General features: G+C 43.8%; 1 protein-coding gene across 1 annotated transcript; it reads right to left on the bottom strand.

Annotated features, from left to right (window-relative positions):
• LOC105931091 (M-phase phosphoprotein 9) lies at positions 1–27,180 on the bottom strand. Its single transcript, XM_036140522.1, has 24 exons — positions 27,070–27,180; positions 26,106–26,366; positions 24,454–24,601; positions 19,498–19,587; positions 18,913–19,412; positions 17,397–17,562; positions 17,156–17,228; positions 16,695–16,798; positions 14,613–14,711; positions 14,067–14,536; positions 12,802–12,951; positions 12,457–12,544; positions 11,949–12,164; positions 11,708–11,755; positions 11,404–11,468; positions 10,652–10,753; positions 9,170–9,391; positions 8,923–9,092; positions 7,308–7,565; positions 6,095–6,215; positions 5,477–5,565; positions 3,891–4,090; positions 3,712–3,780; positions 1–839 (listed from the first exon to the last, which is right to left on the bottom strand). The coding sequence occupies exons 2-24, from the start codon at positions 26,327–26,329 to the stop codon at positions 738–740; spliced, it is 3,774 nt and encodes a 1,257-aa protein (XP_035996415.1). The 5' UTR covers positions 26,330–26,366; positions 27,070–27,180; the 3' UTR covers positions 1–737.

The following is a 27,180-nucleotide window of genomic DNA, read 5'->3' on the forward strand; positions in this document are numbered from 1 at the left end:
TTTCTAAAAAAAAAAACAAAAAAAAGTTTTTTATTGTGCAATAGCATTACAGGTCCATCGAAAAACATGTTGCAGCAAACCGACACGGACAAAAAAAGAGCCAGTGGAAGAACCCGCGTGCACGAGAGTCCTGGCCACAGCAGAACCGGGTGGAGAATCTGGCTGTGGAAAAGGTTTGTGTGCTGGTCTGGTCTCACCGGGTGATACGACATGATGTCATTTAGTTCATAAAGCAACAGGTAAAAACAAAACAAAGGCAGTTTGATTCAAATGAACAGAGATGTCCTTCAAGTTAAAAAGGTTTGGCCCAAAGTGAAATCTACAACTGAAAAACGTGAGACAGACGTTTTAAACAGACATGTAAACCCATAAACAAACATTTATTTAATCTCAAATAAATATAAGATCTGGAAGGGAAAAAAACAAAAGGCGGTGTGGTTTCGTGCACGAATGCTTTGTAGGTGTGTCTTCACATCTTCAAATCTCTCCCTCGGCGTGGTAAAACGTGTTCATCATTTTCCCTGTGACTAAAAAAGTAAACGACTTTACAAATCTGTGCTTTACTAAAAAATAGATTCCAGAAAAGTTACAATATTTTTCGCGACGTATAAAAAAATATCCCAGAGTGATGTAAAGTCAGACGTATAAAAAACATGTTGAGCGTGTCAATGTACAGGCGGGATCATGGCACGGCGCTGTCCGGTCCAGCCCACTCAGCCGTGGCAGTCCAGACGCTGCTAGATGTGGGCCGACGAGCGCAGGACGTGGAATCTCTTCAGCGTCATTCGGATGGATCCCAGCTCGCGGTTTAGTCTCTCCAGACGATTCTCTAAGGCCACCTGTGGACAGACGGGACGCACAGGCTTCGTTTGAAGCAACAGGTTCTGTTCTTGGGAAATACGTCAGTTTGCACTGCTTTGCTGATCACGTTCAGATCTATGTGGCCATTCAGAAAAAAAAAAACAGCTCTTTTAAGCTGTTGTTGGACTGCCTCGCTGATGCCAAGGCCTGAGTGAACTCCTACTTCCTCCACCTCAGCACCAAAACAGAGGGAGATCAGGCCTTTCCAATGCCGTTCTATAGCCTTTTCTGTCAGGAATCATAGCGTATTCTTTGACAACTGCTTTAAATTCACAAACCAAATCAGTTCGTTTTTTGTTTTTGTTTTTTTTTTACTAATTTTAATATGTTCTTGTGTCAACCTGCCCAGATTACTGTAATTTTCCAAGAGGCTGCTGCTCGTCTGCTGACAGGAAGGACAAAACAGGAACACATAACTTCGCTCCACCAGCTTCATGTTTAAAGAATCTCATAGAAGGCCCGCAGCAAAGCAACGTCTAACGGGAAGGCGGGTCTTTGGTTCTCCACAACCACTATCGAGCTATTTCCTTCTGGATAATTTTCACCTAAACTAGTGCACTCTCACAAACTCCTACAGGTGCAGGGTTCCAGGTATTAAGTGTTCACTTATATACAATTTATTTATTTATTTATGTTCTTTCACTTTCTTTTTTCAGGTATCACTTTACACATGTTAGCTTAAATAATAATACATATGATTTAGCAATGGCATCTAGGTGTTATTCGATTGTATCTGTTGCTTTATGTCTGTTGGTTGTGCTGTTCTTTTTGCATCTCTTTCCAGGTGATGGAGCAGACAGAGGACGTTTTATCACTCTCCCTTTTATCTCTTCTTTCTTTCACCTCTACTCTTTCCTTCTTTTTTTCTCTTCTTGTTTTTCCTTTACTCTCCTACTTTCCCATTGTAGTGTCCACATAATTTGAAATTCTCCCTGCATGAATCACAATAAAGCTATTTACATGCACAAATCAAGCGGAGCATTATGGCAAAAGCTGTTCGCTCCACTTGTGAAAGTAAAATCTGTCGAGCTCTATCTGGCATTGAGATATCAATTCCTATTGCCATATTGCTAGACAGGACACTGGGGAAAAAAAAAAGCGACGTCTAACAACCAGTTGCTCTTCCATGCTCCGAGGTCCAACCAGAATAAAGAGCTGATCGGACCTTCCCTGTTTCAGCCCCAGAACTGTGGAATCATCTACTGATCCACATCAGTGCTGCACCCCCGTCTACTCCTTGCCTTTTAAACGAAATGGAGCGTCATATCTGAGCTATTTCTATTTGGACATTACTACTATTGTGTCTTTTTAGGCTAATGAATCATTGCATTCCTGTCTTCTCTTTGAGCTACTATCGATGAATTATTCTGGTCCTGCTGTGCAGCACTCACTTGTTCTAAGGTGCTCTATAGATAAAGCTGATACGGCCAATCATCTATGGAGCCTAAATGGTCAACTGTGTGTAGTTGCTGTTACTTCAGTGTTAAATAAAAAAAAGTGTTCAGTACGGATTGAACTTTTTGACATACTATCGCGGGTAGCATTGGAGGTGCTAAGAACTGCTGAGTCAGTCACTATTCCTCTGAGTCTGACAGGAATGGGGGGTTAACAGATGGAGATGCAGAACCAGCAGCTAGCTGTAACGCTAGCTGCTGATCTACAGTAACCTGCTGTAGAACCCGGCTGTGGCGCTGCGCCTCCTTGCTCACGGCTGTTCAGAGGCATATAAAATAACTCCATGTGAACACTTCTTCTCTGATAAAGTTGGATTTTATGCACATAAAGATAATCTGAACGTTTCTTCTCAGTTCACCTTGGAATTCCCCTTTAAGTTAGATTTAATGTTCGTTTGTGTGATTAAAATAAAAGTAATTGATTCTATTAGCTACCAAATCCAATATCGACATTTCCATTTCCACTTGAAGTGATTCTGAGAATAAATATATATTTTTAATAGATTCAACTAGAGCTCATGATTTCAGTTATAAAATACCATCTGGATAAGTTGTAATATATTTTGAGATTTATAATAATATAGATTTTATTATGAGACAACAGGATTTTGTAACATGAATATAATTTAGTAGCCGTATCAGTTACCTCATTTTTGCACAGCTTACAGTCACTAACTTCGGTGTTTTGTTGGGACTTTGTGTGATGGACCAACACAAAGTAGCACATTATTTTGAGGTGGAAGGAAAACGATGCATAGTTTTTCTTTTCTTTTTTCTGCATCCTGCTGCTGGGCTGCTTTTCTGCAGCAGGAACAGGGAAGATGGATGGAGCTAAAAACAGGGAGGCTTCACGTCCCGGAGTCTGAAGCAGCTGGACAACAACTCTGAACACAGCTGGAGCTACAATGGAGAGGATTAGATTGTTGGAGATTATGAAATTAGTATATTCAAGAGTTAGAATGGAGAGTAGTGTGTAAGGCTGACTGCAAATGTTTTAGACTTTTATTTGTAAAATGTGTCTCATTTTCCTTCCTCTCCAAGCACTCTTGCTCTACATCCTGTTGGTTTATCGCATAAAACTAAACAAAAAGTTGACGGGGTTCAAATTCTTTTGCAAAGCACCGAATGTCTTTGTAGTAAAAAGAGACAAACAGAGAAACGAGTTAAAATATTGATGAATAAATTGCTCTCATGGGATTCCCAGACGTCTCCAAATGCTTCAAAATCATTTCACTTTTTAAGAACAAAAGAAAACCCTGAAATGAAACAAACATGTCCCTCATTGTTTCCATGCATTAATAGTTTCTAATCTTATTTTCACTTTAATATAACATCGGGAAATGCGTTTTTGTAGCAAAATGACGTGTCAGTTTCTAATGGTTTCCTGGTGTCTCACCTCATCTAATCGGGTCTGTAGGCTCACTCTGCCACCTGCTCCAGGCATCCTGCTCAAAGCTGCCTCAATCTGCACCCACACACACACACACACACACAAATTTTTTTTTCACAATAAAATGCATCCTTCCGACACAATTAAGAGAAGAAAACTGCTCTGTGACAGAGTCTCAATCCCACCTGCAGCTTCTCCTGCGTCAGCTCATCAAACAGTCTTTCTGCCTCCGCCAGTGACTGGGGTCGGTCCAGGCACAGCAGGGTCAGGTCCTCTGAGGACCCCTGCTGGTCGGGGCCACTACAGCCTCGCTGCTCCTCCCAGCCCAGCTGGGAGGTTCTGTCCAGTGGCTCCGCGTGGCCAGAGGGCTCTGGGCCCTGAGGGTCTGAGAAAAACAAACAGAAGAAACTACGTTTCTAATCTGTTGAGAACATCTCTGACTGTGAGCGACACGTAATACAAGCGAAGATGTAGCGACCCGGACTGTTTAGGTGTCAAACTCGAGGCCCAGGGGCCGAACCCGGCCCTTCAAGGCAATTCATCTGGCCATCAAGAGCCAAAAAAGGCACATCATGTCATAAAGTAGAGGCATATATCCTCTGAATTTGTATAAAGTGGCTAAAACTGTGCCTCCACAATCATTCGCTACACTGTGTGTAGCGAATGATTTTTTTTTTTAAGTGTGTAGTTTTCCCAGAAATATACAAAAAGAGAAAAAGTATGCAGAATGATTAGTTTAAAGTGTAACTCACCCCCATATCAACATTTTTTCAGATAAACTGTATAAATTGGACCTCAGTGTGCTACTTTTATGTTATTGTGCATTTTTTATATTTCTATGCAAACTGAAATTAAATTATGAAATGAAAAGTATCATCTATACACGTGCAACCGGCTCTTTTAATGACCTCACGATGCCAAAGTGGCCCAATATAGAAATGACTTTGACACCCCTGGTTTAGATAGATAAAACCTCAGCTAATTTGAGTTACAATTCTTTGAGAAAAGATGGTTTTAGCCACTAAAATTTTATTTCTAGAGAATTTTCTAAACATTTAGTGCAAAAATAGTTTCGTCAGGACAGGGCAGGGCTCCACATCTTTCTTTCCTTTATCAGACAAGGCATTACATCATACGTGCTGTTTGTACAGACGCTATTTAGATCAGGCTTGCCTGTGCATATTCTCAGTTATCCAGCAAACAGGCTTCAACGGAGGCTTTTTCTGGAAAATGTTTCATCATCTATCCAGGAGTCTTTGGCGGCTCACACTTAGGCAACCTGTAGTTGGCCAAGTGTGAGCCACTTGCCTCCAATTTAAGCCCGCCTCCTGTTAGATCCCGCTCACTATAAAAACGTCTCAACCTTTTCTTTTCTGACGTGTCAGCAGAAATCCTCCAGAGATTTGCTTCCTGACTAAATCCTAATTTCGGCACATATATGTGGTCGTTTAAAATAAATGTGCTCTGCGTCTTCAACAGCTCACTGCGGTAACATTTACAGAAGCAGTAAACGAATCATTTTAATTAACAAGACAGGTATGCTGCTTTTCTAGCACCTGAAACCAGCAACAACAAAACTGCCTAAAAAAATATCAATTATATTTGTTCTGCTGTGGGAAGTTCCTAAACACTCTGGTCAAATTTAAACACCCTACGTTTAGGTTGGTGCTAAAACAAGCTAAGATTGCCCAAATAGAAAGAGAAATGCTAGCAAGTGAAGGCGCTAAGCTAGCATAGGCTAGCCGCCGCGGCTCTCGGTGCTCTGCGTTACCTTTGTCTTCTGCTGATGTGAACTGGAGCTTCTTCCTGGAACTGCTGCTGTGGAACGAATGCCGTCTCCTGTCAACACGTCCATCGTGCCTGTGGACGGACCGAAGTCAGACAATTTCGATGGGTGCGTCTAAAAAAAACGGCTTTACTGGAAGACAGGCCAACGCTAACGGTATTTTAAGCCACTTCATGGTGACCAAACAAAAAGGGTTAAAAAAAAAAAACAGCAGCTGTCTAATACCTTGTGGTCAAATGTAAAAACCCAGGCTTTCAAAAACATATCTGTGTCCACCTGCTTTCTGTAATGTGATTGAACCGGACGTTTTAGGTCGTTATGCAGCGACACCCGCTTTGGTTTTGTGTGTGCGTGTTTATTTGAAATGACGCGATAAACCAGGCTTGTTCTTGCTTTTTACCCTAAAATAAAGTTGCACAATAACCAGAAATTAAGCTGCAGCTGTCTTCACTGTGCATCATATCAAGGCGCCGCACGCATTCAGCAATCCCTTGCTGCGCCCCCTGCAGCTCGTAGGGGGCTCCGCTAATGTGTTCGCACCTCTACGCTCTGCTGACTTCTCTTTGAGAAATATGCTTTAGCTCTGAGAAGAATGTCTCCCACCTCTGGGGCAGGTGCTCCTCTCTTGGCATCCAGTGGCCAAAAGCTGTGGAGTAGTTCTCGGTGGGGCAGCGTTTAGGGCTGGACTTGGCAGACAGGGGCATGAGCAACGTTTCCCTTTTGGCTAAAAAGAAGAAAGACAGTGGAGATGGATGATTAAAATCATCGGTTAACGTATTAGCTGCTGTTTGCAATGAATGGATTTAGCTGGTATCCAAAGATGGAGGACATTTTAACCATGCAGATTTGGGTAAATCATACATACTGTAGTCAGAAAGAAAAGGTTTTTAAACATGGAGTTCAGCAAGTTCGACATGCGTCGAGCGTCTGCCGGACAGCTGACGCTAAAACAGCTCCTTTTAGGGCTGGGCGATAAATCGATTTAATCGATTAATTCGAATTTACAATTCTTTAAAATTTCATTTTTGGAAAATCTGGATTTTATTTTGCCAATACACTCATTGGGTTTCCATGAAGAGAACAGCATGTGATGCTGAATATATGTTTAGGCAAATATATTGTCAAAATATTGTTAAGTAGTCATTTACTTATTTACTTTCTTTTTTAAACTTAGTTTGAAGTTCACAAGTGCAGTGAAGCCTGTTCTTAGCTCAATGTGTAATACCACTAGCAGCAAATGTTTTGTTGTATTTTCATTGTTTATAATGGCACGGCTGCCATCTTGTTTTACAAGCACGTTTCACAGCTTGTTTTTAGTTGCACTTTGAATTCAGGTCAACTAAATAAGGTCGTATTGTTAAGTAGAAACTTTTTTTTACCATAATACGAGGTACTTCATTTACTTATTTTTTAACTTAGTTTGAAGTTCACAAGTGGAGTGAAGCCTGTTCTTAGCTCAATGTGTAATACCACTAGCAGCAAAGGTTTTGTTATATTTTCATTGTTTATAATGGCACGGCTGCCATCTTGTTTCACAGCTTGTTTTTAGTTGCACTTTGAATTCAGGTCAACTCCCTGATGAAATACTGGACATAAAAAACAAGGTTTTAAAATAATTTCTTTAATTTATTTTTATGAAACAAAAAGGAGGGGAAAAAAATCGATTAATCGGATTTGGTATGATAAAATCTGAGATTTATTTTTTAATCCATATCGCCCAGCCCTAGCTCCTTTCCCTCAGCAGCTCTATCACGGCCGCCTCTCAGACGCATCAAAAAGATTTCAAACAGCAGAGCAACTTTCTGAGATGACTTACTTGGGGTGGCTGTTGGTGCGTTCCTATGTGCCGCCGGTGGCAGCGAGGAGGACCTGTGGCCCTCAGGGGAAAGACTCCTCTGAGCTCTCAGCAGGGCCGCGGCCCCGTCCAGTCCGCTGCGACTTCTCGGGCCCCCGCTCTCTGCCCACCCCGGTTTCGCCGCCTCCGTCTCATCCTGGACCAGCTCAGGACGCTTCCGGATTGGCTCTTTGTGTTTGCGCTCCACAAACCCAACGGTGGTCCTCTGATGGCCGACCCCTGCAGCCACAAAGGTCTCTGTTACAGAGGGACGCGCTCGCTGCTGTGCACAGAGAACTGATCCAACAGCAACAATGCTGCTGTAAATATCTTTCGCCTTCTATAAAACGCAGATTTCAGGATTGAAAATCTACAAAGTGTCCCGGTCAGCCCTGCATTCCCGGTCTGATTATGGTCCGGGGTCTAGCTCCGTACCTGGCCAGCCAGTCTGGGCAGGCTTAGACTCTCCAGTTTAAACTCAACGGACCAATCACAGTGCAGGAGGCGGCAGTTTACCATACGTCACTCTCAGTGTCAGAACTACCCATAATGCAGCGGCGCTTTTCTGTGACCATAACGGTCAAGAACGCAGCCACAAAGGAGCGATGTTTTAACGATGCCCTTAGATAATGTCCTGAATGAGCTGATGTAGCTTTCAAACCTCCACAGCTGGCTGCTCTAAGAGCTAAAACAGACGTAAACAAAGTCTGCGTCACATCCGTCGTTCTCTGATAGGTTCTACCCTGTTTCCGCTGATCCTGTTCTTCCCACCTTTGAAATCGGGCTCTACCCGCTGCTTTCCAGACTGACACGCTGTGTTTACGCCGTATCAGTCTGGTTGGCCAGGCTGCTTGCTCTGTGCGCTTCCAGCGCCACAAATGGCTCTTTAGAACCTCCAATGTGGTCCCTAACACCTTTGTCCAAAATATCAAAGCTTAGAGAAATGTCTTAAAAAGTAAAGGTAAGAAATAAATGCTAGCATTAGGAGGGTTGGTTTTTTACCGTAATAATGTGAGGAATGTGTTTTTGTGAGGTTGCTGTGTTTATCTTTAAGTTGCTGAATTGATGAAGTTCTTTGTTTAAAGCCTTAAAACAAAAGCAAAATAGTTTTTCTTGAATTTAAAAATGAAAGACATCCCTCCAGCAAACGCAGCATAAAGCAGCAGTTTTTGCTTTGAACGGTCCCGGAGCTGTTGTAAAGATGACTGATCCCTGGACCGGACCTTTCTAACACATGAACATCCGTGGATCCGTGGTTCAGGTCGCTGTCCTGCTGGAAGCTGAACCTCCACCCAGTCTTAGCAGGATTTCTTCCAGGGTCGCTCCGTCTATGTTAACACCAACTTGCCAAGCTTTGCTGTTCATTGATGCCCCCATAGTTCTTTGGACTTTGTTCTGTTTGAACTTAATAATCATTTGGTTTCTAGTGGGTGAAACTCCGCTGAAGGAGCGCGTACAGGCTTTAGGAACAAACCAATAATAACATTATTAAACCAATTACGCATTGACATATAAAACGAGCCGCAACATTAAAGACACAGTGTTGAGAACAACAGAGCCTGGACCAGAACCTTCTAGGTGTGAATGTGGAGCTTACAGGGGGCCCGGGTCTCTGTGGCTTTGGTCTCCTCCAACTCTATCAGGGCCCTCATCACGGGGGTCAGGGGGCTGGATCCCTCTCGCCGAGCGGCCTCCTTCATGCCAGCGCTCTGCTCCGGGTATCTGCTCTGAAGCAGCGTCTGTTCGCACTCAGGCGGAGACGCACACCTGCGGACCAGAACCTCGGTGAAGCGCCCGAACTGGTGTACGGACATAAAGCAGCGCTGCAGGCACTGGAGTCCTACCTCCAGCTGGCGCCCGCAGAGGAGGCATCCACAGAGCTGCCAGTTCCAGACGACTGATCGTCTAACGGATAAGACGGCCTCTTGTGAGCCTTGGGCTGGTTGGTTTGAGTTTTTCTGCTGCCGTTCAGCTGGTCAGAAAAACAGGGAGACCTCCTTCGGGTGACATCTGGCTCCACTCTGCCTTTACTGGGTGACAGCAGCAGGTCCGGGTGGTGGAAAAGCCTGCAGACGTTTTCAGGACAATGATTCAAGTCGGTTAGCGTCACAGGTTACAAACATTTAGCAGTAACACTGAAGAACGTGATAAAGACTGAAGACAGAGAGAAAAGGACACACTAGAAATAGCTTAGCCGAATTTCTTGTCACATTATCATCCCAAACCTGAATGTTTTTGTTGAGGGTTTTATGTGATAGACCAACACAAACTGGTACATAATTGCAAAGAGGAAAGAAAACTTTATAGTTTTAAATTTAAAAAACAAAAATAAAAGTCTGGCAATTGTGGCCTGCATTTTAATTTTGAGAAAAATGCACGTGAACTTTAGCGGCGTTGCATTCTTACAGAGCGCCGGCTCTTCTGAGAAGGCTTCCCACAAGGTTTAGGGGTATGTTAAAGGGAACGGAGCTCATATTCGTGAGATCAGACGCTGATACTTTAATTTGAAGCTACAGCATAATGCGAACAGATTGCTATGAGCCATTTTAACAGTCCATAATTCACCAACGCCTCTGGCTAATAACCCAGCTCATCCTCCCACAGTAAAACATGCGCAGCAGCTACGGCTGTGGCTCACATGCGGCTTTCCCTTCAATCTCCGTTAGATGACCCAAACTTTTACCGAGACTGGAGTCTCACACCAGGAGTGCAAGTATTTACGAAGGTTCTCCTATGCTAGCATAAAAATTCATACAATGGAGTCTGATCTTAAGAGCGATTCAGATAGTTGTGTAAGTAGTGAGTAAGAAGATGGCAGAGATTTTTATCTTAGAGAGAAGGTGTGGTTGACCCCATTGCTAGGTGTAACGCTGTCTTTCAAGAGCTGTGATTGGTTGACGGTACAAGGAAAAAAAAAAAAAAGAAGGAAAAATACGCTCCTAGAGATCAAAGGAGAGAAATGGACCAATTATTTTAATTGGATGAAAATATAATTTAGTAAAATTAACTGATTGTCACACAACATAAAAAGGTTTGAACGGCCCTTACCTACATTATTATTTTGACTTGCTTATTTATTTTTATTTCTTATTATTACTACTTCTTCTATTTCATACACGCTGCAAAAATCTGGCAATTTTCTTTCACTTTACAAACATGCATTACTTAGTGCAACGTGACGAACTCTGAAAAGATGTGGAACATTAATACCTTTGGAGTCTCCGTCTATGACCTTTATGGCAGGTTATTTAATGTGCAGAAGGTTTACCAGCTATGGTCCTCTCAGACACTAAACGCTTTATTTTTACAGCATCTAAAGAGCTTACCCGGCCCCCGAGGGTTGTGCATTACTGGAGGAAGCGTAACGGATCCTGGCCTGGTTCTCATGTTCCAGCTGCTTCACCTGTGACTCCAGCTTTGAGACAACTCTGAGGGATTTACGCAGACAAACACGATTAAAGTCACAAATGCAGACAGAAATGAAAGAGGAAGAAGAGCAGCAGCTAATCTCTATTTATATCACAAAATCTGTTGACAGCGACACACTACAAACACACACCTGTTCAATTTCTGGTTAAAACAAACACTATATCAGCCAATCATATAGCAGGAAGTTTAGGCTCGTAGACGTGTTGAATACAGCCTGCTGAGGTTAAAACTGAGCGTAAGGAGGGTAAAGAAAATGGCTTTAGGTGTCGCTGGAGGTGGCATGATTGTTGGTGCCGGACAAGCAGGTCTGAGTAATTCAGAAACTGATGTTCTACTGGGATTGCCGCTCCGAGCCGTCTTTGACTTTACCAAGATCATATGTGGAGGTGTGAGGATGAATGTGCTTTGCTGAGTTCAGGGATCAGAGGAGAAACGGCAGGCTGGTCTGAGCCCAAATAACCGCTCATTACAATCAAGGTATGAGAAACATCTGAACTCAGCAGCACAAGATCACGGACTGCTCTCAAACGGTAGCAGTTTTAACTTAACTTTGTAAAACACATTAGATATTGCCAACTTCTTCGGAGGACGAAGCCACCTGGATTCTGCTTTTAAGCATCTGAAGAACCTGCAGCCAATCTCGACTCACCTCTTCAGCTCAGACATCTGATCGTTTGCGTCGACGAGCTTGCTCTCTGCCGACACCAGGTTGTTCTGCAGAAGCAAAAAACGGAGGAAGCTCAAGAGGTTTGCTGAACGCAGCACTTGACCTACTGTGTTAAACAGATTAGGATGTGTTAGGAAATGTAGATCACAGATTAAACGCGACCCATACTGGGGATGCGACGATATAGATAATTCGGGCTGATATTAATATTGCTGTTACGGCCCATATTTACCAATAGTTTTTACATTTAACTTCTCTCTACACACCATGAAATAAACGCCGTTACCTTTACTGCTTCGTGCTCCTTCACCAGAGAGTCGTATTCTTTCAGTAGCTGGGGGGGGGGGAAGGGGAGGAGTTAGAAATCATGGCAGTGGCTTCACGTTTGTACATACATTTTCTTCCACAGGTTAAAAATAGCAACCTTTTTCTTTCCTTTTTCACACTTTCCATGACTATCGGTATTACAAAAGGTTCTACTCTCCATCCGTTTGTATCTCTATGTTTCCCAGCTCTCTCAGACTCACGTCTTGCAGCATCTTGTACTCTCGCTCCCTTCTCGACTCCTTCTCGTCTGCCTCCCTGCAGGCTTTCTGCGCCGCCTCCTCCAGCTGCCGCACGCGGCTCCTCAGACGCGCCGCCAGCCCGTCTTTCTCTCTGGCCGAGCGCTTGCTCTCCTCCAGCCGCTGCTGCAGGGAGTTCACAGTGGCTCCTGCTACGGCGTAGCGCTCCGGCCATTCAGCCTGCGGAGAGACAAGCACCTGTGTTTCAAAGCTGCCCAGAACGATCCTTCCAGCCGACGCAGCTTTCTCTGTTCACCCTGATTGAGCTTGATTTGTAGCAAAGGGAGGAAATAAAGTGTCAGATGCCGAGGCAACTGTCTGAATGCTATTTCATAGGCCCTGAGGTGCCGTTTCTATACGTGTACGTTGACTAACCGTCCCTGCTCTGCTTGATTAGAAAACTTTGATCAAATCAGGCCGTTCCTTCAGTGTGAATCAGTTGCAGATTCACGTTTTTTGTAAGAGAATTTACCAGGTGTTTCTCCAGCAGGATGTTTGTCGCCTCCAGTTCTTGGATACGACTTGTCGCCTCAGCCAGAGCTTTTTCTAGATGTCTGCATCTGCAGATAAACAAACAAACACAAATGAAGGAATAAAATGAGCTCTGAGCTCCTACATCTTTCTGCCATTGAATGGAGGGATCGCCGTACCATTCTCAGGAGGAGTTTTTCTTTATTTTAAGGTGTAGTCATGTTTTTAAGGAAATCAGCATTGCTTAAACGTCTCAAAAGAAACTTCTACTTTTTTGTTCTCTACATTTCAGCCGAATGTCTGTGGTTGGCCAGAGAAAACGGCTGTCATGTGAATAAAGGCGAACCTTTCAGTGAGGGCCTGGTTGCTCTTCTCTAAATCCTGGGGCAGGTCTCTGAGCTTCAGTTTGTCCCGCAGGATTTGAATCTCGGACTCGTAGTAGGCCTTCAGATCAGCTACGTGCCGGGAGTGCTTCTCTCGGAGGTTCTGCCGCAGTCTGGGGAAGAAAGGAAGATAGAGGACACTTGGTCAAGCATTTAGATCGCCTGCCTCCGTCTCACCACCACCTGAGCATCCTCCTCTGTCCCACCAACCTCACTACAATCCCTGATCGTCCGTCCACCCCGCAGCTCCTTGTCCAATTTAAGGAACTGATTCCTAACACCAGTGGGTGCGGGAAAAGTGTTTCAACGTTTTTTATTGGAACCTTAATGTGACAGATCAACAAAAAAGGTAGCTGGAGTTTTTACTAATTCAAAATATGAAAGGCCTGGTTTACTCTGATACAAGTAAATTCATCTAATTGCCATCTACAGGGACATAACTGGCAAATGAAGTCAACCGGCACGTAGACGAATCCTGGAGAACGCGAGTGAATAAGTCGTCCAAGCGTGTAAAGCACAGTTTGGTTAGCCTAGTCTCGCAGAGCGTTGTTCAGCACGGAGCTAAATACAGGAGAAAACTGGACCAAAACCTTTTAGAGGCTGAAAAAAAACAAAAAAAAAAAAACGCGAAACAGGGCCAAGGGTTCAGCCTCCAGCAGAACAACGATCCAGATGTGCAACGCTGGCAAAACCATATCCCCACAGACTGACAGCTGGAACTGGTGGATGTACAAAGTGCTGACTCAGGAGGACTGACAACAAGTTTGTAACCTTTCCCTTCTGCTTCACAATTACCCACTGCTTTGCTTTGGTCACATAAACGTCTTCACTGCAAAAAGGGAACTAAAATTAGGTAAATTATTCTTGAAATGAGTGCATCTTTTCTTGATTCGAGCAGGTAAATAAGATTATTTGCCAATGGAATAAGATGTTTGCACTTAAAGTAGGAACAATGCATCTCAATCATCTTATTTCAAGTGCAGAATATCTAAATATCTTATTTTAGGGGAAGAACTACTAATCCCATTGGCAAATGGTCTTTTTTACCTGCTCAAATCAATGAAAAATTTCTAGAAAATTTTACTTACTTTCAGTTCCCTTTTTGCAGTGTTTAGGTATTGAGGTATTAACGGAGCATAGAAATATGTGCAGTTTTACACACAGAATTACTCCCTACTGTGTTTTATTTGACAAAACTCCATGTTTAAACCCTCTCTGCCAGACTCACAAAGACAGGACCACAGGATCCTCTAGCGATGAAGCTCTCTCCACGCGAGGACTGACGGCAGGCTGCTGACCAACACCAGAGGCGGCGCCGGGCTTCAGGGTGCTGCTGTGGGTGTGGCTCCCCTCCTCTTCGCTGGCTAAGGGCGCGCTAGCTCTGCGCCGCTGGCTGCTGGACAGCTGGCTCTGATCTTTGGAGGTAGACAGAACTGCTTGGGGAGCGTTTGCCCGGGAGCTTTGCGTCTGAGCCGGAGAGGCTCCGGCAGCAGAGACGCTGGACGTGTCCGAGTTGCAGTCGGTGTCTCCGGGGTTGCGACTGCTCTCCGCCATGCTGTCGGGCGTTATGGAGGTCCCGAGTCTGGGGTAGGGATGAGGCTGGGCGGCAAACGACGGGCTGCTGAAGTGAGACGGCGAAGTGAAGCCGGACGTTCGATCCGACTGCTGCGTGGTGGCCGCCGGGTCCAACATCAACACCTTCAGAGAAGAATTGGTTTAGGAAAGGAGCGTTTAACAGGCTGGGTAAAAAAGGCCGCTGAATAAAACGCCGTACCTGTGGGGACAAAGGGCTGGATGTAACAGAACCTTCCCAGTCTTTTTGTTTGCTCTGATAGATCTCTCTGAGGGACAGCCGTGGCTCCTGGGATGGACTCTGCAGGACAGAGATGAGACACTGAAAAGGCTCAATCCTCAGCTTTTAATCCAACTAGAAATATCAGTAGTGTCATTTTAAACCACTAGTCCTTTAAAAAGAAAGTTGAGAACCATCCGTTTATTTCACAAGCAGGTGTCCCAGCTTGTTGTGACTCTTTACATCCCTTAAAAAGTTGCCTCTGGGCAAAAACTGTCCCTGCATAAATGTTTGCAGTGCAAGTTCGTCTACATGTCTCCTGTGATTGACAATAAAATATATCCGACTGATAAAAACTGCCTCAAGCACCAGCCAGTGCTTATAAATGCTTTATAAATATGGGCAATTTGGTCCAAATTATTTAGCTATGATAAAAATGTTGCGTTTTGAAATCTTTGTTTCCATTGTTTCTCGTCGCCAATTCACTACAACGAGCTCCATTAGCTAGAACAGAAGGGCAGATATTGTAAAAATCATTGTCTTCTGTTAACGGCTATACCGCTGTGCATCTGTTTGTAGCCATTTTCAGGTTTATAAAGTCCAAGGGAGCTGGGGGGGGGGGGGCGGAGCCAGCCTCAGCTTATTAGCATAAAATAAAAACAACTCATTTGAAAGGAGCTCTAATTAGGCTAAACTGGTGAAGTGAAATCTCATAATCTGAGAATGATTTTGTGCTAAGAAATATAATGAACATGTTTTGTTTAGCCTATAAATCTATCCTAAATGTTTAAAAGGGAGCATAACAGGTCACCTTTAAGGTTCAGCTAAACATTTAGGAGTAACATTTCTATGTTTTTTTTTTAAAGCGTGTCCCCAAGTGGTCAGATAATTATAATTTTAATTGTGTATTCTAGAGTAGCAGATCTATAGTATGGTTATTTTTCTGTAGCATTGTGTTTTCCTACAGCAATGAAATGAACACCGGATACGCAACAGAGCAACATTAACATAAGATAATCTTAATTTTGCATTCTATCTTCTGCATTTCTATCCAGCTTCTGAGGGAGAAAAAAAAATCAGACATTTTTTCCCCCCATCTCAACCAAATGACTTTAATTACAAAAAGTTGCATCCGGCTTCATCTGGTGTTTCTCTGACTTTAACTGAACGTCTTGATGCCCTCCTAGAGCATTTTCTACTGCATTGATCAAGCGTTGCCACATAATCCTGGCATAGGGAGCCTAAATGTGTTGTACCTACATAATTAGCTAACTGAATTATTTAGCTCACCTCCCATTCAATGGGTGAGGCAGAAGACACAGCAGACAAAGGAAGTGACAGGTCTGACTATGAACACCAGTGTTTCCCATACCATTCAACAACAACGTTAAATTATGCTCAAAAATATTCTAGACTCTGGCAGATCTAGATTTTAAAGAGATTTTTATTCAATTAGCAAGTAGGAAGGAAGAATTAGCCTTGAAAATATAACCATGCATAAATTTACACGCTAGAGACAGAAACATTAGGAGAGACAGAAGATGGCTGCTTGTAGAAAGCTGTATTCTATGATATTAATGAAAGCTAAGTGGAAGAAAGGCAGAATTTCTAGGGGGAAAAAATACATTTTCTATTCTTTCTTTTAGAACAACGTATTTGTTGTGTATTGATGCTTTCCCTTGATAAAACGTCATTTTTGTTACTGGCCTTACAACCGGTTACCATTTCCATCTGTTTATGATGTTTTATGTGTTCATGATGTGAAGCGCTTTGAACCGCCTTGCTGCTGAAATGTGCTATCCAAATAAACCTGACTTGACGTATTAATTGGTTTATTAATTGGTTCTTGCGACTGGCGTTCACAGAACCTCTCAGACGTCATTATTACACCCCCCCCCCCCCCCACCCCCCCGTCAGCGCATACGGCCCACACGCTCACACGTTCCTGGGCTACAGCTGGCTCTCCTGTCGGGCGGGCACACATGATGATTTAGGCCGGTGGAGGGGGACCGGGATGTATGAACCGCGCCTCGGGTGACATCACACTCTGACGTTGTTACTCACAAGACTCATGGAGGCCTCCTGCAGCAGGAAGTAAGCTCCGCTGTCAAAGCTGTCCGGAAGGGGCCGATACAGGTCGCACTCGTTCAGCCGCCAGTAGGTCAGACCTTAGACAGAACACTTTTTGTCATCAAACCATCTGTAACGCAGGCCGACATTTTACATTCAACTGCATGTTTCTCTTGGTGTTGGCCGCGCCGTTTATTAGCGTTGATCTGACACTACGTCCGTGATTCACACGGTTTCTGTCACAGCGTAACAACCTATAACACGTGGTCACAGCTGAGACGTCACTCATCAAAGCATCCACAGCTTTTAAAACTGGACCCAAAATGTTGTTATGCGACCGAGAGGCGGAGAGAAAGATTGTTATGGTCACTTCTGGAGTGTATCAACCTCTACACTATAGTGGATCGTTTCCTTTGGTCTAGCCTCTCCGTGTCTTGTCTGAGTCGGTGAATTACCTGAAGCCTCTGACATCAGGCTGTCGCTCCTTCTCAGGGCAACAGAGCTGCATGACAGCCCTGCCAATCGATGCTAAAAAAACCAAAATGCAGATAAGTGAGTGGGACTCAGGCGGGAGCAGAAATACAACTAGAGCAGCCGCTGCAGACAGTGAGCCAAAAGCAAAAACAGGACTAATGTGGGCCAGTGGATAAGCCCCGCTAACGCCTATTTGTCCTAAAAGACGAGGGGTTTATGTACCAGCTCGTGGGAATCGGTTTGCTCCAGCAGACTCTGTTTGCCGGGTTCGCTGGGGCTGCGAGGCAACTCCTGGTAGTCTGGGCTTTGTGCTGCACCTTGGCCCGCCTTGGTCCTCTTGGGTCTGAGTTTCTGCCTCTGGGCCCAGGAGGTCAGCTGCTGGCTGATACTGCCAAAGGAGCATTTGAAGAAGTAAAATTATAACCTAAATGTAATGCAAAATACTCAAGACACAGTTCACAGAGGTTTCAATAAGCACAAATATGCAACTTCATTCTAAAAATGATAAAATGATGCAAATAGATCAGTGATAATTCTGTGATAAAACCAGGATTCCTCTTAATTCCTTCTTCCTTCAGTCTGAAATACCTAAAATCGATTAAGCGAGTTTTTCCTGTCACACTACAGACTTTCTGCCATCACAAGTGGTTGGTCAAAGGTCCCTGTTAAAACATTTTCAATTGATCGTATCAAACGCTCTGACTTAATACCTGTCACGGTCATTTAATGTCAGCCGCATCCCATCAGCCCGTCCACTTACTAGAAACCACAGCAAAACTGGATTATATTTCATTGCTTTATGATGATTACGTATTTAATTGGATCAGCGTGAAAGGGAGTCTTTCGCCCTTTAGGACGACTTTCACAGTGAAAGAGAGACTGTATGGGCTGCTGCAGCTCCCCGTCTCTCTGTGTCATGAGATCTAGCTCAAACGTCGGTCAATGAACTTCGAAACGTTCAAAGCAAAGCGCTTAACTTATGTAACAGAAGGACACCCTCTTCTCTAAGTTTGTTTCTGCACACAATTAACTGGACCCACGCTGGGATATTAGATATCGTGAATCTATTCTTTAGAATAAGGAAAACATGTCAACCCTAGCCCTTTAGTAGCCGTATGTGAAAATACAGAAGATTGCAGCTGAGCCAGTCAGACATCTCTTTATAGAGAAACGATGCGGCTGTGGACATTTTAGGTGACTTGTTATGACATTTTAGTATCTGTCTCCAGCTTCTTACGGCTGACCTGCAGAAACTCCAGTTGTGTGAAAACACTTTTATGTAGGATCAGACCGGGACTTGGCATCGGCAAATGCCTTATCTTTAATGATTTGGTCTGACTGGAGTCGGCGACAGTAAATACTGATCAGGACATCCCTAGGTATAGTCACAATTTATAACTTTACCCTACAGAGCTACTCAGTGACTCGTCTAGACCACAACGCTGCACTTTTTCTCTGGAAACGGGTTCCAGAGCGAGACGTTTTGCTGTGCACACAGGAAAAAAGCTGAGTCTGCTTGTTTTGCGAAACCCTGGCACATGCGCAGCATTACCAAGCGGTGGCGCCTTTGCACCGCACCCATGTTGTCGGGCTTCAAACCTACTAGAGCCGTGGCAGGGTATTTTAGAGTTTTTAGTGTTTCGAGCAGTGTACACAGAGCTCGTAATTAAAACGCTCTGTTAGCAGGGAGGGAAAAACACCTACGGTTAGTGTTTGTTATGAAAAGGCGAAGGCATACCCAGACGTTTTCTGCTGGTGCACAGGCGGAACAGACTCGTTCACGACGGTCCGCTCATTGGAAAAGTCTTGCTGGTACTCTGCCAGAGTTGTCCGCGTCTCTTCCTGGAGGATACTGGTCCAGCTGTGCTTCTGCCCTCCGTCATCATCCTCCCCGTCTCCGCCTGGAGACTCGGCGGGTCCAAAGCCAGTTTCCCAGGCACACAGTGTTCCATATCCGCTGCTGAGCACCGTGGCGGTCTGCTCCTCTGGCCGGCTGGTGGTCTCCAACCTGGGCGGCGGAGGCGACGGGGAGCTAAAAGCACTAAGGACGGGGGCTCCCAGGCTCTCATTGTCACTTGGCACCTTTTTGGGACGTGTGCGTTCCCTGGGGATGATGGAAAAAATGCAGTCTTTTGGGTTTGAGGGACTTTTGGTCAAAGAGGGGAACTCTGTCTGTGGCTGCACACTGGTCGGGCGGTTCTGGAGCTGAACCAGGGCCTTAATTTCATCCTGAATCAACTAAACAAAAAACAAAAAACAAAAGCTGTGAGGAAAACATGATATTTCATCGGCTGAAAGAGCCCGCTATAGGAAGCTGGCCTACCTGTATTTGGCACTGATATTGTTCTTGCTGAGCGAGTATTTGCTCTTGGTATTGCTTCTCAACCAGCTGGAACAGATGCAACCATCGACCCTGTTGCACACAAAGACAGTTTCACAAGCCATCAGCGTATAAACAGTGCAAACTGAACCTGCTGTTTCTTTCGTGAGTTTCGACGCTCGCTTATTTTCCTTATAGCAGATTCAGGTGCAGAAGCAACAGTGACCAATTTACGGGAAAGAGCTGCACATTCTGGAAGGGAAATGCACAGTTTGAACGCAACACAAAAGCATGGCTTTGAACTAAGAGTTTAGGGGCTAAATCGGTCCGTCTACAGGCCTGAACTCACAGGAAAGTGAAATATGTGAAAAGGTAATTCCCTTTCAAAACTACAAAACCTAATCGAATCTGTTCCCAAACTCAAGCATGTTCTGCTGTCATTTAATCCTAATTTGTTGCTCATTTTTCCTAACTTTCCAAGTGTAAGCCTTCTAATAATAGTTAGTAATTAGATGGGTTCTCTATTAAGAGCTTAAACTGTCTGGCAAGAAGTAGGGCTGAACGATTTTGGAAAATAATCTAATTGCGATTTTTTTTATTAATATTGCGATTTAATGCGATTTTTTCCCCCCAGTTTAATTTATCATGTCTTTTTAAACATATACAAACAACAAATCAATTTGTTTCCTCGCTGTGCAGATTAGTTGCTAAAAGACCCGCAGCATCTAAACTCGGAGCAGAAATGATTGCGTTCTGCCTACGATGTATTTCAACTAAAATTGCAATATTGACTTTTCTCCGCATTAACCACAAGCAACAAAAATGGCCTCTAAATAAAGATGTTTGTAAACAAGGACTAATTAAAACAAGAACTTTTAATGTTTCTATTAATCAGAATATTGTTTAAGAGAACAGCTTTTAATTGATTTGGACATCAATCCTTGTTGAACATAAAGTGCAAAGTCCAACCAACAAGCAAGTCTATGTATTAAACTGATTGACCAGAACTTAATGTTATGTATGATCATATAAACTCTAAAACAAGTAATAAAATTAGATTATCTCACTGCTGCAACTCTCTTCCCTTCCATGTGGAGGCAAACCCACTTTAAACATTTTACACCTAAAGGACGCGTCTGATTCACTAATTGTTACTTAGCAAAAAATTGCAGACTTTGCGATTTGGAAATTGCGTTTTTTTAAATCGCGATTGTATTGAAAATGCGATTAATTGTTCAGCCCTAGCAAGAAGTATTAGAAGCAGCACTGCTGGCATTCAGTAGGTTCAGGACAACTGCTGTACTGTCAAAAAATGAGCAGATTAGATTTCTATTAAAATCTATGAAGAACCGAGAGGAGACAACTAAAACATCGGAGCATTAGAGCAAGCATTTGATCATAAAGTGAAGCAAAAAACGTCACATCTCACAAGCATCTAACAGAAACACATCAAGTGTTGGACTGAAACGAAAGCAATGGAACAACAGCACCAGAAGGAAGACTTGTGTGTTGTCACACAATATGCCGCCCTGGAGAGGTGTGGGGGGGGGGGGGGATCCAGACGCTCAACAGTTGCTGTTCAGACTGTAGTGTGTACTTCACTGCAAGATATCCCTGATTCTTCAGGACACTCTGGAAACAGGTGTCAGGGCTGGTTTTTGTGCTGATATAGATCGCAGTCTCTCCGCTACATTAACAAATTGCGGATCTTCTTGACACTTTGCTGGCTGAAGAAAATCTGGAGACCAAAAGCGACACTGCAGATATTTGCTTTCACAAACGTCCCTGCTCTGCAACATCTTTTATACATTTTGCTGCTCCTGTGCGACTGTGGCTCTTATTTCTCGCTGGCTGCTTCAGTAAGTGAAAATTAAAACCAATAAGGGGCCACTGACACATTGCTCATGCTAAAAGCAAACCATGCAGCTCAGAATAAATAAAGGGGTCGTGCCATAATAGTTAGAAACGTGCTGCTGTCATGTTAGAGAAATTTGATTTGTTGTCAGGAATGACACCGGCTCACATGATGCATCCTCGTCGGTCCCAACGGAACGCCGGAGCGCAGAACGCCACAGTTTCACTTCATGGCCACAACGGTAAAGGACTAACGGACAGAAACACACGGAGAAAACGCTGAGGAGACGTTTAAAAATTAGATATTCGTTTAGAGCCAGAAAAAATTTAACTCTTGAAAATATTATGTATAAAGAAATGACAATATGACTTTCACTTATTTTTCAAAGCAAATCATTTTTCAAATAGGTTTTTTGGCACAGAACATCCTTCGGAGCGACGGCCTTTTACTACATAAAGTCCACTACCAAGAAAACTAGTTAACAGAAAACTAAACATTTCTGCAATTAATACATCAGTTAACATGTCTAACACAGAAAAGGGATGGAGTAAGCACTGTTTCTTCCCCCAAAGGTTCGGCTATGCAGTGGAAGTGAGCGTCCATCATGAGGAAACAGGACAAAGCCACAGATTTCTTCCCAACCACCAAAAACTCTCGGTTCAATCTAAAGACTTTAACCCCCAGGATTATGAAACATTTGACTTCAAGGGAAAGAACAACGCAGCTCTAAGGGATTTAGGCCACCAATAGTTTTAATACTTTTTATTATGTTTTTTACTATTTATGTATCAGCTCTTAAGAAAAATCTATATATTATGCTCTCTTGACTAGGGTTGCAAACAAACAATCGACCTACAAATAAATGTAATGCCGTCTTGGATTAAAGTTTGTTCCATCCCATTAACTGATGACATCTGCTTAAGAAGACCTTACTGTATTTCAGTGTAGTGTGGCCACCACCCACAAGAGGGCGCCACTGCTGATCCTTAAAGGCATACTATGCAACATTTTTCAGTTAATTAATGTGTTCCATACCGTTTTGGATGATTAAATGAGTCATTTCAGGTCGAACAAAGGTTTTCTCGGCCGCACTGGGGGTCTGTGGGGGAAATACCGCACTTGCAATTGCAAGAGCTCACGGCCCGCACACACAGAAGTCTCGCTTTACGACGAGAACTCCGTGTTTTTGCCCTGCCATTCACTATATGCACGCGCGAAAGCAACAACAAAGAACCGCGTGTTAACGTCAAATAAACATGCAAGCATATCGAGTTTTATTATTATTATTATTATTATTATTATTATTATTATTATTATTATTATTTTATTTTATTTATTTTTTTTATGTTGGCGAGACGCTACCGCGGCGGCCGCGGCGAGGCAGCGGCGGCTTGGCGAGGCGGTGGCGGTAGCGTCTCGCCAACATAAAATAAAAAAAAATAAAATAAAATAATAATAATAATAATAATAATAATAATAAAACTGACGAGGCGGCGGCTTGGCGAGGCGGCGACGGCGGCCTGACTCTCCGCAAACAGTGAAATATCACAATTATAACCAAACATAACTTCCTGAATGTTACGGGCGCCGCCATTTTTATTTGCTTGATTCCCTCCTTCAATCCCAGAGAGCAGTAGTACCGTAGATCGTCACTAGGAGGCGAGGAACCGTGCTAGCATGATGTGTAAATGTTGGTAAGAACCAAGCTCGGCACGGTTAACTAATCCAAGCTCGGTCAGAACTCGGCATGGATTGGTTAAAAAAGGGTAGTGGAAATGGGGCTATTAGCTGTAAAAGAAATAATCACGGTGCAGATAGCCAGAACAAAAACGTAAAACGGTCCAAACGGAGTCCGATGTGGGATTATGCTACACTGTTTAATAATGACAAGGAGGCAAAATGCACTTTATGTGGTTCTGTTGTTAAATACAAACAGTCAACAAAGCTCCTTGTTATCACCTTAATAGCTGCACTGCACAGAGGAGCAGCGTCAACCAGGGAGGATGATAGAAACATGTTACATGTTGGGGGGATTATTGCTCAGGGAGCTCGGCTTTTGCGTCTTAGAGGAGCTGCAAAGGTTGCCGGTTCCAAACAGTTTGTCACTCTGGGCCCTTGAGCAAGACCCTTGGCCACAAATTGCTCCCTAAGCTGTACTCTGTGTCAGCAGCACACCGCTCCCTAAAGGATGGGTTAAACACAAGAGAAACTTCCCCTGTGGGACTATAGAGGGAAATATTTATTTATTTAAAAAGACACAATGCCAGTTGATGGTGAGGGCTTTCATGGGGATTATGGGTGCGTTACATATTTTATTGTATTACCTTATTAAGTCTCATTCAGGCTGTAGGCTTTGCTATCACTACTTTGTCTTAGGGGGGGCCGTCGTGTTGAGTACAGATGCCCAAGTTTGACTGGGTTCTTCACTGCCTGGTGCTTACTTTCTTTCGTTTAAATTTCTGACATGCTATGGAAATGAATGCACCGATTGTGAGCTACAAGCCAGGACACAACTGAATAGGAACAGTCAAAAAAACGATTATAAAAATTCCTATTTTCTTACACATGATTATTGTTCCATGTGAATTAGTGAGAAATGCCGAGGACATTACACGGCTTATCTGGAGACCCTTTTAAATAGTGAAAAGCAATAATATTAGGTGTAATGATTCTGGTGCAAATATATGATCTGTGTAAAAAGTAATTTAAGCTGTTTCCATTGCCCCCAGACACCTTGTTCAAAGGTCTACAGGATTGCAAAGAACAAAGGCTTCGGGTTGGAGTGCGTTACGGCTGTCTTTCCGCTGCACATCCTGTGTATGAAAAGATCCGCCACAGCGTGGTGCTCTGCCAGTACGGTGGATCCGCGAGGGCGTCTGTGAGTGCAAGTGCTTGTCTGCACTGTCAGGTGTGATGCACGGGCAAAAACTAAAAGTGACAGCTCAGAAACGAGGCTGCCAGCTGCAAAATACATCAGGGAGTGAGAGCGACTGCTAAAACAGCGATTTCTAGCTTCACTCTGAATAGCATCAGCGTGTGCTTAAGATCTCATTGGCACACTCTATACAAAGTTTGATCTTTGAGGCCGTAAAATAAGCTCCCACCTCACAGTCCTTCCAGATCTCAGGGTCCGTTTCTCCGCTGCTCTGGATCTCCTGCACCAGGGCCCTCAGGGTCTCCAGGGAGCTCGGGTTGATGAACGGTAGGGTCTTCCCGTGTTCGAATGCTTCGTCTGTGCTCAGACACAGATTCCTGCGACGGTATTGCATTGAAACGATTTGCAATACAGGAGAAAAGAATGTGCAAGAGTTTAAGGCTTTTATCGACAATACTGAACATTACGGCTGGACAGAATTTGGGCAAAATGTTCCGAAACAAGGAGCAAAGGAAGTTTTATGGAATTAAAAACATCACAACCACAGGCCAGAAAAGATGCTGATCCAGACTATTTAGCATGATATTCAAACTCCAAAATCCATCCGACCCGACATTCAGATCACTGTTTTACTTTCTTATGTGCCATCTGTAGTTCTGAGCTCCTACCATGGGGACATACACGCTTATCAACATGTTTTACTGATTAGTTATTGGGCTGTGTTTTACGGGACGGGCCTATATGGGGATGGGTCGGAAACGGCGTCTGCTTTGCCTTGTGGTTTGGAGATTTTATTTCGTCGTGTATATCAGGACATTGCAAAAACAAGAAACCTGCACGTTTCAGACTGGATACATCAGCTCTAATTTGAATTTGCATGTTTTCATGATGCACGTCTTGTTTTTCCTCAGCCTTATGATTAAAAAAAAAAATAACATCTTACCGTAGAGCAATTGTGATTTCATGGTCGATCAGGAGTTAAATTTCTTTTACCAATTAAAATCGGAGGAGTGGTTAGCAGAAGTATTTATCAACAGATCCTCCAGCATGAGCTGGGAATCTCTCCTGTGCCTCCCCAGTTTTATCACGGACCAGTTGGCTGCTTCTCAGTCAACGCTCTCCTCAAGCAGCCGTGCAATCTACTCTGATTTTTCAAGCTGTATGCAAATGAAATTTCATTCTGTGTGCATACAAAATGACAAATAAAGCTATCTATCAATCAATCTATCTGATGCAGCTGTCCATTATTAAATGATCAACTGAACGGGGCTCTGTAATGTTTAAGTCTTGGGATGTAGTTTTATACTCTAACCCTGCTCTTCGTTTGCTCGGAACTTTCTCCCTGACACGTCTGCTGTGTTCTGACGCCTTCACAGGACCGCTGAGATTAAATTGGGCTCCGGTTACTAATTTGGTGACTTCGGAAGGAGATTTGGTGCCACGGGATTTTATTGAGTCTCAGGTTAAAAGGAGGCGAAACTATTTATCCCTGTCCCTCCGCCTCACAATTTGATGCTGCTTTGTGCTTTTCCATCTCATGAAACACCAAAGACATATACTGTGGTTTATGGTTGTATTGAGATAATATGTGAAACGGTTTGCAGGGTATATTTTTGAGGATATTTTTAATAACTGCAGTTTCACTACTGCAAACCCATTTCACGGACCGCCCTGAATCTCGTTGCAACATGACTTTCATTTCCTTCCTTAAAACTTCCTCCGACTCATAATGTTTTTTATAATGAATGAATGAAGTGTTTAGGAAAACACAACGGATAAATGCTTAAACATCAGCCATGTTTATATAGGGACATGACATCCGTAACAGACAATAAGTGCAGGAATGGAGCATTTTCATGAACTGCCAGTGTGTGACAGCACCTGATCCTGTTGCATGCTGGTGTGATGTCCACGTGGCGGCTCTCCACGGTTCCTCCCGTTGTTTTGGAGCTGCTGTTCCTGTCCTCCAAGGCGGCCGAGGCCGACGTCCCCTCGGAGGACACCAGGGAGGTCTCGCTCTCCTTTCCTCCATCAGCGCTGGCGTGGCAGTGGCTCAGCGCCGCCGAGCTGGACACATCCTCGGAGATGCTGTCATCCGTGGACATGGCTTATGGGCCCACGTGGAGGGGGTCTTCCTGACAGCTGGAAGCCAAACAAAGAGGAAGCAGGGCGTGAGTCTGAGTGAACATCTGGATGTGGCGCCCGAGAAAAACATCTGTAACCTTGGGTGGTAATATTAAATCCAAGAATCAATATACAACCCAGGGCACGCATGACAGGTCCAGTAAAAACACACACACACTGTTTGTTTGTATATATATATATATATATATATATATATATATATATATATATATATATATATATATATATATATATATATATATATATACAAACAAACAAACCCGTGGACGTTCAGGTGTCAGTGTGACGCATTAGCATCGACCTGTGTTTATGCACCAGTGGCTACGTTTCCCTAAATGTCAGAGCTCGTCTATGAGCATGATTAATTCATGCACGGCTAATTAAATTCGCGACGATAATTAACCCGGAAGAGTCGGACAATATCACAGGAGCAACATCCGCTTTGAAAGCTACGGTGTCTGCAGCACGGGCAGGTGAAGTTGCCCGTCCAGAATCAGAGTTATTTAGCAGGAGCTAACTACACCCGCCACTAACGAGCCGTTTATTTGGCTAGCCAGCTAGCTCAGTTAGGCTAAGTTGGTTTATTACAGGTTACTAAGCAGCCCAGCTGTTGGCAAGCAGGACAGCGCGGGGACAGACGGCGGCATCCAGCTGCAAACCGCTGCATGAGGCAGCCTACGCCTACGAGCAGTTCACCTACCGGCTGACTTCTAACGTTATTCCGTCCATATTTCTCTGAGTAGTGAGTCTCGCTAGCTGTGTGCTGGTTGGCTGCTGCACTGCAGTGTTCGCTGTCCGCTGAACGTTCGCA

This window comes from Fundulus heteroclitus, chromosome 8 (assembly GCF_011125445.2).
Source record: "Fundulus heteroclitus isolate FHET01 chromosome 8, MU-UCD_Fhet_4.1, whole genome shotgun sequence".
Taxonomy (NCBI): domain Eukaryota; kingdom Metazoa; phylum Chordata; class Actinopteri; order Cyprinodontiformes; family Fundulidae; genus Fundulus; species Fundulus heteroclitus.